This window comes from Sinocyclocheilus anshuiensis, unplaced genomic scaffold, assembly GCF_001515605.1.
Source record: "Sinocyclocheilus anshuiensis isolate Anshui unplaced genomic scaffold, SAMN03320099.WGS_v1.1 scaffold821, whole genome shotgun sequence".
NCBI classification, from domain to species: Eukaryota; Metazoa; Chordata; class Actinopteri; order Cypriniformes; family Cyprinidae; genus Sinocyclocheilus; species Sinocyclocheilus anshuiensis.
Window position 1 is genome coordinate 597,672 of NW_015558606.1, and position 11,509 is coordinate 609,180.

The window sequence follows — 11,509 nt, forward strand, 5'->3', positions numbered from 1 at the left end:
AAGCAGTTATTTTAAATAGTAAAAATATTTCAAAATTGTACTGTTTTTGCTGTACTTTGGATAAAATAAATGCAGGCTTGGTGAGCAGAAGAGACTTCTTAAAAAAAACAATAAAAATCTTACTGTTAAAAAATCTTTGACTGGTAGTGTAGGCTTATTATTCTTATAGATTGAAACAAATGTGCTTCAGCCAGGATAAAGAGTATGAAAAGTGCTCTGAGTTGCTGCAGAAAACAAATAAACTGAGCAACAACAAAAACATGTTGCTGGAGACGGGCTTATCATTGAAAATGCAAACTGATTGACTGCCAGCAGGAGGTGCTTTTAAGAGCGGTAGAACTAGCGGTTTCTCCAGTAATGGCTGTAATCAAAGCAGCTCCGCTCATGAACGCTACTTTATCAGATAAGATAAAAATGCCATCGAAACTTTTCTGAAGACAGTCGGTTCCCTTCAGAGATACATTCATATAAAACACCCGCGCTACATTTTGATTTTGAATCTTGCAGTGCTCATGTTTATTCAACGAAGTCAAACAATAAATCAATGTATGGCAAACACTGGTAATGTATATCAAAATATCGGAAATGTGTTTAAAAATCATATCACCGTTATTGAAAAAAATTATATCGCGATACATATTGATATTGAATTATTGTCTAGCTCTACTGGTCATTCATGACCATTTTTTTCTCACATAAATTTGTATTGCTTTACTCTAAGAATAAATAGTGTATTATTAAAGGTCATTGTGAAACCTATTTTATCCATTAAAAATTGATTAAACCATGAAAAGTTGCATCTCAAACCAAACAATAGCTTTGTGTGAAGAACCAGACTTAAATCTTCAAAGTTGAGTTTATCTAACAAGGCATTTTAACAGAAAAGTAAACTTACCACACATCAAGAAACTACAAAAACTGCATGGTACAAGACATGCTTATGAATGCCGTCACTTAAAAATGAGCTCAATGCTTTGACTGAAGAGACATTTATTACAGTACAGTAGGTCAGCAGCAAACTGAACATGAAACATTGGTGAACCTAACATTTGATAGAGTTTATGTAATTCAGCTAAAATAAATGAGATAGAATATATAAGAACAGATAAAAAGAGAGTAATAATAACAAAGTAGGGTAATAATGACAAAGAAGAACATAAGATAATCAAAAAACAAAAATGCGACAGAATTAATAGATATAATAAGGCTTTATACCAGAGGATATTCAGATTTATAATAATGGTGAGATTGGAAAATGGCTTAAACATGATCTGAAGTTGGGTCGTCTGCACAAAAGCACCATCATGCAACGTGTTGGCACATGTGAACCATCCACCAAGAGTTGTCCCTGTCTGAACTTCACTTAAAAAGATGGAGGACTAGAATTTCTAGCTACAGCCCTGGCTGTGGTGCAGCTGTAGCGTGCATGTGTACTTGAGGCATAATGGGAGTAGTGCTCCCGTGGGGACACAGGTTTGAGTTCAGCCTGTGTCATTTTCCATACTAGATCTCTAGTGTGCTAGAATACAGTATGAGTCAGAAACATGCTAACTATAATCTGGTTCTAAGGTTACTTGTTTCATGGAAGATAAGTTCATTAATGTTCTATTTACAGCAGGTTTGTTTTCGGCCGAAGAATCGGCCTACACAAGAATAAGTATTTCATTACATGCTCTTGGAACTGTGCATGCATCACTTCTCCTCCTCCAATGGCCTGCCTTTGCACTAGATGAGGCTAATGGTGTTAGCAGCAGGCAGGCCTCTTTATGTACCTCTGCCCTGCCCACAGAGGAATCTTGATGCGTTTGATATTCTCCTAACAGCTGCCAGAGACAGAACAGGGAATGCTGGGATTGCTATGTACAGCTGAAATGTCAGGAGGCCTCCTGTACAGCGGGTGTTATTTATAAGGCTTAAAGGAAAGGGGAGAAGATCTGCTGGGCGTTAGACCTTAGTTACGCAAAGAGATCAGCTCCATTACCACAGCTTTTTTTTTTCTTCTTCTTGAAAAGTTCATTGGTTTATTTGTGCAGATAAAATGTAAACATGGCACTGATTAACGCAGCTGTCTGTCAATATAACCCACATACCACGATGTGTGAATTTCTGGAAAGATAGCCATTGGATAATTTATAAACACAGACACTAGGTGTCACTATAACTTTTTAGTTCTCTGTTTTCTAGTTCACACAGGTATAATGGGCGATAGACTAGCAGTTAAAGGGTTAGTTCTAGTGCTGGGCGGTATACCGGTTCATACCGAATACCGGTGTTTATTTTTGTTATGATATGAATTTTTAAAATCATATGCACTTTTTTGTTTGTTGTTTTTTTTAGTTTGTTACTCAGACGCAGGCAGTGCGCTGCATGAGACAAAAAAGTAATATAGCCAAAACAACTGCATTAATCTTTAGTGTAGATGCATGTTGATTTTATCAGACGATGCCGCTATTATAAATGAGAGTGACTCCTGGTTAACATGTATTAAAAGGGGTCGTGTTTAGTCACTATTTAGTGTGGCTCATCATGACAGTAAAATAGGGCATTCTAAGTCAATATACTGCAGTATTTCCTCTCTCAATCAGTAGAAAATATGGTTAACACGCATGAAATGCTTGCCACATGGATTATTTTACAGATCTCCTTGCTACGTTTCTGGACTTGGGAACATTTCAGTTGCGTTGCTGTCTATGCAGGGTCAGACAGCTCTCAGATTCCATCAAAAATATCTTAATTTGTGTTCCGAAGATGAACGAAGGTCTTATGGGTTTGAAACAACATGAGGGTGAGTAATTAATGACAGAATTTTCATTTTTGGGTGAACTAACCCTTTAAGGACTGTTTACACAAACATGGGCTTGATCCCAGAGAAGGGCAGTATGGCAAACGAGGAGTGTGAAGCTGCTTCTCGTGCTTATTGCCCTTGAAGCAGATATTTATTTATTTTAATTGATGTGAAATTATTTTTCCTTTGATCAAAAGGGTGTTCTCGTAACAAAGGATCAGCATCTAGGACAGTCTTCCAGTATCACCTCTGCTTCTAAAGCCATGATGTAGTCCTGTTTTTGTTAAATCTGCTGCTTTTGAGTTACATGTTTGAGTTAATGGACCTGTTGCTATGACAACAGCTCTTTTGATAAGATTCAAAGAACAGATCAGTCCAGGATTAGGTCAAATGGTCAACAGTTAACTACAGATAATCGACGTAGTAATCCATGCATGATGAATCGAGGGGACTGGCTCTCAATCAGAGGGTCGGGGCCCACTAGAGAGCCTCAGCAAACTTCCAAGGAAGCTTACAGTTGAAGATGAAAATAAGACAAAATAAGATATTTCTCATTTTTATTCACTTCCTAATTTTTTATTGTATTTTATTGTATTTTTTTTTTTTTTTTGAACAACCAGAGTTCCCACTGTCTTTTTAAAAAAAGATTAGGCTGATTTTAAAAGTTTGATTTCTAGGCCTGAAAAGTCATATAAAATTAACAAAATTGTACATCTCCATGGGCATTTTGTATAATACATATATATTTTTGCTAGTTATGCAAAGGTAGAAATTCTGAGTCAAGTAAATCCTTATCATTAATCCCTATCCAGTAAATCACAAACAACTTAAAAAAAAATCATGGGGCCTTCGAATATTGCTATGAACAGTGGAGGGCCTTGGAGTCACAAAGGTTGAGAACAATTGGTATATAGGGACAATTATTGTGCTGATGCCATTGTCATTTGGATATACAGCTCCTGCTAATTTACAAATAAAGAACAAATGGATAACTGATTTAGAGTGATTTTTTCAAAGTGTAGAGCAGTACGCCATTTTTTAAATATTTATCTATGATGAGTTTCCTGAGGTCAGTAGATCAAGATGATGTGCACTTTTTACTTGTTGAGTTGTTGATGCAGTGACATGACTCATCAGTGCTATTATTCCTGTAGTGCACCAGTTGGGCATCGCCTGACTCGAGTATGAAGTTCATTTGTCGGTTAGTTGGAAACTTTCTAGAGCAGAGAGGAAGCTCTGTGCACTCCAGACATTAATGTTATTATGCTGTGGGTGCAGTGCCCTGGAACATTTTTGACTTGTCCTATTACTCCACTCCCCAATGCACCCCATGAACCCTCGGGAGCCGAAAAATGCAGAGGCCTGGCCCTCTAAGCTATCTTCCCTCTCTCACTTCCCTCTCTCTCCTTCCTCTGCATGTAAACAGTCTTGATCGAGCAATTTGCACTTCATCTGTGCACTGGCTAACTTTAGCCTTTCTGTTTGGGGGTGGGAGGGGGCTTCCATTCCCATAATACAATTTGCTCTCCCATACGGACATTTGACACAGCTGAATCCCCCTCCTATCGGTATTGGTGTGTTCAACCCCCTGCTCATCAGGACAGAGAGAGAGAGAGAGGGGACTGGACCGGGAGGCAGACCCCAGAGCGGCTCATGTTTCGCAGGGCTGGGAACCTGTTGGCTATGGACTTGAATTGAGATTTTGTGTTTTGTAGTTCCGAAAAGCAATCAGGAGGCTGGCGGCCTGGCCTCTTTGGTACAATGCTCCTGGATTCCAGCTGTCACAGTAGCAGGCACGATTCTAGGAATTGCTCGGTGCGCCAAGACAAATCCACCTTGCATCCCTGGACAAAGCCTGGCAAATGAGAGTTTTGAAGTGAGCGGACCACTGGGAAAAAGAGTGTACGAGGGACATCGGCCAGAACGGAGTTGTCTGCGAGCTCTTAAACAGAAGCTGATCCTCCTTGACGGAAGCCCCTTAGGACGTAGCTTGTCCATTTTCTTTTTTTTTTTCTCGTTTCTTACTTTTTGATTCCTTTGATATTGCCAATATGATGATCAAGGAGGCCTCGTTAAGGGAGGATCCCGACTTGCGGGGCGAACTGGCCTTTTTGGCCCGAGGTTGTGACTTTGTTCTTCCGTCACGGTTCAAGAAAAGGCTTAAGTCTTTCCAGCAAGCCCAGGTCAGTAGCCAACCTCTGTAGTTCAGCAAAGAATGCCGTGTCTAACTCTCACATGCCAGACAAGACAAACTATTCACAGGCAGATACCAAAGTGTTTATTAATAGGACAGTGGAAGGGGGTGAGGCAGGGCAGGAATACAATGTCCAAGTGTTGCGTACAGGAGCTTCGAAGAGGGGGGGAGGAAGTGGACGGGACGGAATGGGCCGGGCTCAAGCCACAGCTGCTCTCTTCAATACGTCCATGCAGGCCTGCTCCGCTTGCAGTGGAGTTCTCTAAAATTCAGTCACATTTCAACAGCTCTCTTTCTGTTTGATTGACAGTAAGACTGTGTTGTTCAGAAATAAGCTGCCTTAGGTGTGCACTGTGACTCTAGGGTTTTGCCCAGAGACCAGAATAAGAACAGTATGTCAAGACTATGTATAGAATGTGTTAGACATTTCCACAGCTTGTTATTAGAAGTTTAACCTTGGTGATGGAAGGTCCCATCTGAAAAGAATGAAGTAAATGGACATCAGCTGTCAGTGTCGGGCCTGTGAATTAGACTGTATGCATGCATTGCATACAGTGTTTTGGATCACCATGCAACATGTCCCAATCATTGATCCAGTCCATGAAGAGCTGTAGAGTGCAAAACACTCTACTTCTCCATTAGATCAACGAGAAATAAATATAGGTAGAAATAAAAGTAAACAAATCGCCTGAAATTAAGAGTTTGGCTTGTTTTGGTGAGGGCAGCAAGGTTAGATGGAAAATGTCTGTCTTATTTTTGCTGAGGAGTTCTTGTCATCACATTGGCAGGAAAGTTGACGAGGCCGTCTATGGTTTTACTGATAATCCACCTCACTTCATCACTGTGAATATGTTATCAGAATGAGAGCCAGCCTCCTCGCACAGCAAGTACCGAGAGAAAATTTCACACAAAGATGATTAAGCAGCTATCTTTAGCGTTATGGAAAACTTTAAAGACAATATTTACTTTAATTTGGTACTGCATATTGCTACATATACTTCAAATAATCTGAAGAGCTTGGAGATGATGCTAAACACATATGAGAAGATGTGCACTAAATATATATATTAAAAAATATGTGCTGCTTTGATGTTTTCTCAGTATTCTTAATACTGGTTGACCTTTCTCTAATTTTCTCTCTCTGTTTCTCAATAGATCCAGCCTGAGAAGAAACCTGGAACACCTCCTCCAGCTCTAGCACCTGCACCCTCTTCGCCAACCCCACGGACGCCCAGCCCTCCGCCAGCCAAAGTGGTGGCCACGCCCCCACCCTCCTCCATAAACATTCCACGCTTCTACTTCCCCAAAGGCCTTCCAAACTGTGCAGCCAACTATGATGAGGCCATTGCCAAAATCGAGGCAGCCTTCACAGAGTTCGAGGAGGAGAAAGCTGACATTTATGAAATGGGCAAGATAGCAAAGGTGCATATGAATTGTGAATTGTTTTGCTTGAAATGAGATTCATAATCTGTGAACCGTTCTTAGTAGTCTTGGATTGACAGTTCTGAACATATAAACTGACACTTGTTTTACGTAGATGTGCTTGCCAAATTGTATTGCCATAGCACCATGATGGATGCCATCTCATAGAAACATCCTATTTAATCTTCTCACTGTTTGAATATTATATAAACAGGATCATAAAATGAAGAAATATCAACAGAATAACCCATCTTGACGTTTACATTCTAAGAATCAGATATTTGGACCCTTAAAAAGGATCTTATCATTTAGAATGATTTATTTTGTTTCTTTAAAAAGTAAAGTAAAAAAGTAAAGCTGTTTTTACAGAATTTAAGTAATATTGTGATGTAATAAAAAAAGTGTTATACACTGCTTATATTTATTTTGTGACTAAACATGATAGTGAATAGGGCTTCTTATGTCAGTGCCATTTTAAAATACAACAAAAACAGCATATTCATGCATTTCTTTTCGCAGGCATGTGGGTGTCCCCTCTATTGGAAAGCACCCATGTTTATTTGTGCTGGTGGAGAGAGGACAGGTTTTGTTTCTGTTCACTCATTCATTGCAACATGGAGAAAGTAAGTGTCAGCACACATATTACTTCCCATGAAAATAGGTGCTTTTGTATTTGTCATTTTGTATGGCATCTGATTGAGTTTTTGCCCTTATTCATCTTCACAGGTTATTACACGGCTGCTATGATGATGCATCCAAGTTTGTTTACTTGCTAGCCAAACCAGGCTGCAATTACCTGGAACAAGAAGATTTCATCCCTCTGTTACAGGTTAGAACATTGTAATTTAACTGTGAAAAGTAAAACTTTCAGTACTACCTGTATTTCTGCATCACTGATTACTAAAAGTAGATATAAAATCATGGTAATGAATAAATGAATTCTTCTTGCAACTTCTTGGCAACATCTTGCAACATCTTGGCCTCAACTACAAACTTATAAACAGCACGAATTGTGGTGTTGTGTGGGACTGAATGCTCAAAGCCTAGTGTGACCACCGCTTGGCACACAGATATTGCACAATTTACCTTTAACAAACAACACACACAACAATTTGCAATGTGAAAATTACAAATGGCTTAAACAAACATATATATGTATATGTTATATTATATATTTTCAAACTGATTGTCCTATGTTGGATCCCATGGATGTTGGAGTCTGTATATACATAGTCTATAACAATGTTAAATTAAATAAATTCTTTACGTAGGCAATCAGAAGGAGCTTTGTAGATTTAAACTGTTAGGTCAGGAGTCATCTCACTCTTGTTTTTTTGTTTTGTTTTGTTTTTTTAGGACATCGTGGACACTCATTCAGGGCTGACTTTTTTAAAAGATGCTCCTGAATTCCATTCCCGGTACATCACAACAGTAAGTAACTTTATTAATGGCTCAATGACACAGGCAGGAGCTATTTCATGGGGATAATATTGCAGGAATGGTGGTTTTGTTGTCATTGGAACATGCTGCAAAATTCTTTGATTGTTTTTAAACATCGTTCCACAACTATTTTAGTGTCAGCTACTGTCAACAGGAACATGACTTTGCTTTGTCCTGGATTAATCATCAGCCTGACAACTGGAATCTCTATTTGTAGCATTGCTTCAATATTTCAATATTGAATTTGAAAGCTTGTTAGCTTACTAAAGTGTTTATGGTAAATCAGATCCAGCTATCTGAACAGTGAGACGTGGAGCCCAGTGCGTCTGTCTGTCTGTCTGTCTGTTTGTGGGACAGCTGCAACACGTGCTGCAGAGGGGGTGGGAAGGGTAATGGCGTCAAAGTGGCCTGACATCACGGAAACACGGATGCCACCAACAGGCCACTGACCCTGGTCTTGCACAACCCCATATTTAGACACTTCCTTGCTCTGGTGCACTGGTTGACACACCCTGGGACCAATCTCTCCTAGGAAGACTGATCTACCAGGAAATGCATGTTAATCCACACTGATGTCACTGTTTCTGTTGGAGTCTGAAGCATGCGGCCTTTGTCACCACAGGACTAGATATAACTCAGTATGCCTAAGTACAACCAGTCACTAGACGACTGTATCTATAGGCAAATGGAACTTATGGATGGAATAATCAGCCCTTAAAGGAATAGTTTAATAAAGAAATGGAAAATTTTGTCATCATTTACTCACCCTCATGTCATTTCAAACCTGCGTGGTTTGAGATTTCAGAGCTGTGATGGATGGAAAAAGTATTCAATAAGTAATGTCTTAAATTTAGTTCTGTTCCTCACACAAAGCTATCATATGTGACCCTGGACCACAAAACCAGTCTTAAGTCACTGAGGTATATTTGTAGCAATAGCCAAAAATACATTGTATGGGTCAAAATGATTGATTTTTCTTTTATGCCAAAAATCATTAGGATATTTAGTAAAGATCATGTTCCATGAAGATATTTTGTAAATTTCCTACTATAAATATATTAAAACTTAATTTTTGATTAGTAATATGCATTGCTAAGAACTTAATTTGGACAACTTTAAAGGCGATTTTATAAATATTTAGATTTTTTTTGCACCCTCGGATTTCAGATTTTCAAATAGTTGTATCTCGGCCAAATATTGTCCTATCCTAACAAACCAATACATGTGACTTATGACACAAGTTTCTTTCTTCTAGGGGAAAGTCAGTGCAGAGAGAAGGAAGAATGAGCTATGCTGAGTTTGTTTGGTTCCTCATTTCAGAGGAGGACAAAAAGAATCCCACAAGGTAATGAAACAGATGAATCAAACATGATAGAGACACTACAGTTACTGCTAATTGAAATAAATCTGAAAATATAAATATTAGATGAAACTTGAACATAAAAATAGAAATGTTACCTTAGCAACGAACTGAAGTAAGTACTAAAATTTCTAAAACTGAAATAAAGTTATATAGTTATATATATAATTAAAAGGACAACTGAAAACAACACAGTTGAGAACATCTATCATTTATATTTATTAAAAAAAACATGCAGTGTCCTCTGAAACACAGATAAGGCTAATTTTATCCAAAGTTGGCACTTTGAAGTGTAAAAATACCCAAAATACTTTCGGGGGCCATTTTAATCATGTTTTTAGTTATATCTTCACTTCTTTACTATATAATGTTATCTCTCTCTCTGTTCAGTGTAGAGTACTGGTTCCGCTGTATGGATATGGATGGTGATGGTGTTCTGTCCATGTTTGAATTGGAGTTTTTCTATGAGGAGCAGTGTGAACGCATGGAGGGGATGGGCATTGAACCACTGCCTTTCCAAGATCTCCTGTGCCAGATGCTGGACTTAGTTAAACCAGAATGCCCAGGTAAAGAACCCATTCTGATCCTCTCACTCATATCACCCATATGATCAATCGAAACAGGAAGAACATGAAGCTACCTCTAAAGTAAAAATAACACACACATAGTCGTAGTGGAAGGTATACATGCTCTAATCCCATGTTCTGTTCTGATCCAAGACCCTTCACTTTCTCCCTCAATGTCCTGTCATTCTAGAATTTCATATCAGCTAAAAGGCGTGAATTGAATAAAAGTAGCATTGAATGAAAGTTTCTGCCAAACGTAAAAATGTCAGTGTAAGATTCTGATAAATTGTATATTTATCAGTATAGTGTGCCTGTCCAGTGAATACATGTATGTGTAATGTAAACAAATGACATCTCTTGGCAGGTAAAATTACTCTTCGAGATCTGAAGCGCTGCAGGATGGCACATATATTCTACGACACATTCTTCAATCTGGAGAAGTACCTGGACCATGAGCAGAGAGATCCCTTTGCAGTGCAGAAGGTCAGTTTGATGGGTTACATCTGTGTTCAAATCCCGTGTGCTGAATATTATCTCCGTTAGAACATTAGTTAGTGTGTTCTATAACTGTACGTGTGTGTGTATCAGGATTTGGATAGTGATGGTCCAGAGCCCTCAGACTGGGACAAGTATGCTGCCGAAGAGTATGAGATTCTTGTGGCAGAGGAGACGGCCAATGAACAGCTACGAGAGGGGTGAGTCAATGCGCTCTGTAATGGAATGAATTCGCTACAGAGTTCATTGCATTGCATATAGATGAGATACCATCTATATATGGTTGAACTTCAGAGGAGTATAAAGCGTAACTGTTGCATGCTTGCTTTTGCAGATCTTTCGACGACGCTTACGAGTCCGATGAGCTCACAGTCTCCACAGACATTGGAAATAAAATGGATAAGCTGGTCATATCTGATTTATCGGGATAAGTTGCCATTTTTGTATACACACCATGACGTTGTATGGATAACCACCTCGCCATATTTTCCCTCACGTGTCAAAAAGGGAAAACGTTTTTCTACATTTCACGGCATTTGCGTGTGTGTGCATGTGTGCAATAGAACTAATTCTAAACCCAAAAGGCTTCAGACACCCACAAAAAGGCTTTATGTGCAATATGTCTTAACATGTAAATGTAAACTCAATTGTTTTTCACTCTCTTACCGATAGTCACATCCACTCCCCTCAAACTAAACTGCCGGCTGGTTCCATCCACCCTTCACAAAGACTTTGATGTGAAACAAAAGGACTTTTTAGTAACTTTAGAAAGAGTTTAGAATGTGCTTTAATGTGAGTGAAACTATATGTAATGCTGCCATATATTTTTAAAGGGTGGGGAGGGGGAAAAAGAGAGACTTTATACTTGTGTGGTACATAACTCACAGAAACTAGTCCTCTCGCACTAAATTAGACATTTAAGACATGAGATCAGCACATATCCTGTGCTATGCTATGTTGCACATTATGTTTAAGGGACATGACAATGGTACACCCGTGTTGCTCACTGATGGTATTGCATGTTGTTGCTTAAAAAAAAAAAAGACAGAAAGTTGTGACTTTTACAGTGTTTGAACTTCACTACAGACATCGAACCTCCATTTACATATTTCCAGATGAACTGACCAGGACAATCTTAGACTTGAAAGTGCTTTTTTGGAAATGTCCTTTCTCGGCTATTATAATATGTTTGAGAGCTGTAAAGCACTATTTATTAGGTGTAACTCACTGTTTAAGATTATACAGAA

The 11,509-nt window shown here is 38.8% G+C and overlaps 1 protein-coding gene across 1 annotated transcript in view; it reads left to right on the forward strand.

Moving 5' to 3' along the window:
- LOC107680219 (serine/threonine-protein phosphatase 2A regulatory subunit B'' subunit alpha-like) overlaps positions 1-11,447 on the forward strand; it is a 96,169-nt gene extending 84,722 nt beyond the window's left edge. Inside the window, exons 4-12 of the mRNA XM_016476016.1 lie at positions 6,135-6,401; positions 6,921-7,024; positions 7,128-7,230; positions 7,758-7,876; positions 9,097-9,186; positions 9,592-9,767; positions 10,132-10,250; positions 10,356-10,462; positions 10,597-11,447. Of these exons, the coding sequence (XP_016331502.1) occupies positions 6,135-6,401; positions 6,921-7,024; positions 7,128-7,230; positions 7,758-7,876; positions 9,097-9,186; positions 9,592-9,767; positions 10,132-10,250; positions 10,356-10,462; positions 10,597-10,693 (1,182 nt within the window). The 3' untranslated portion in view covers positions 10,694-11,447. The remainder of the gene's footprint in view (positions 1-6,134; positions 6,402-6,920; positions 7,025-7,127; positions 7,231-7,757; positions 7,877-9,096; positions 9,187-9,591; positions 9,768-10,131; positions 10,251-10,355; positions 10,463-10,596) is intronic.
- Positions 11,448-11,509: the final 62 nt, after the last annotated feature.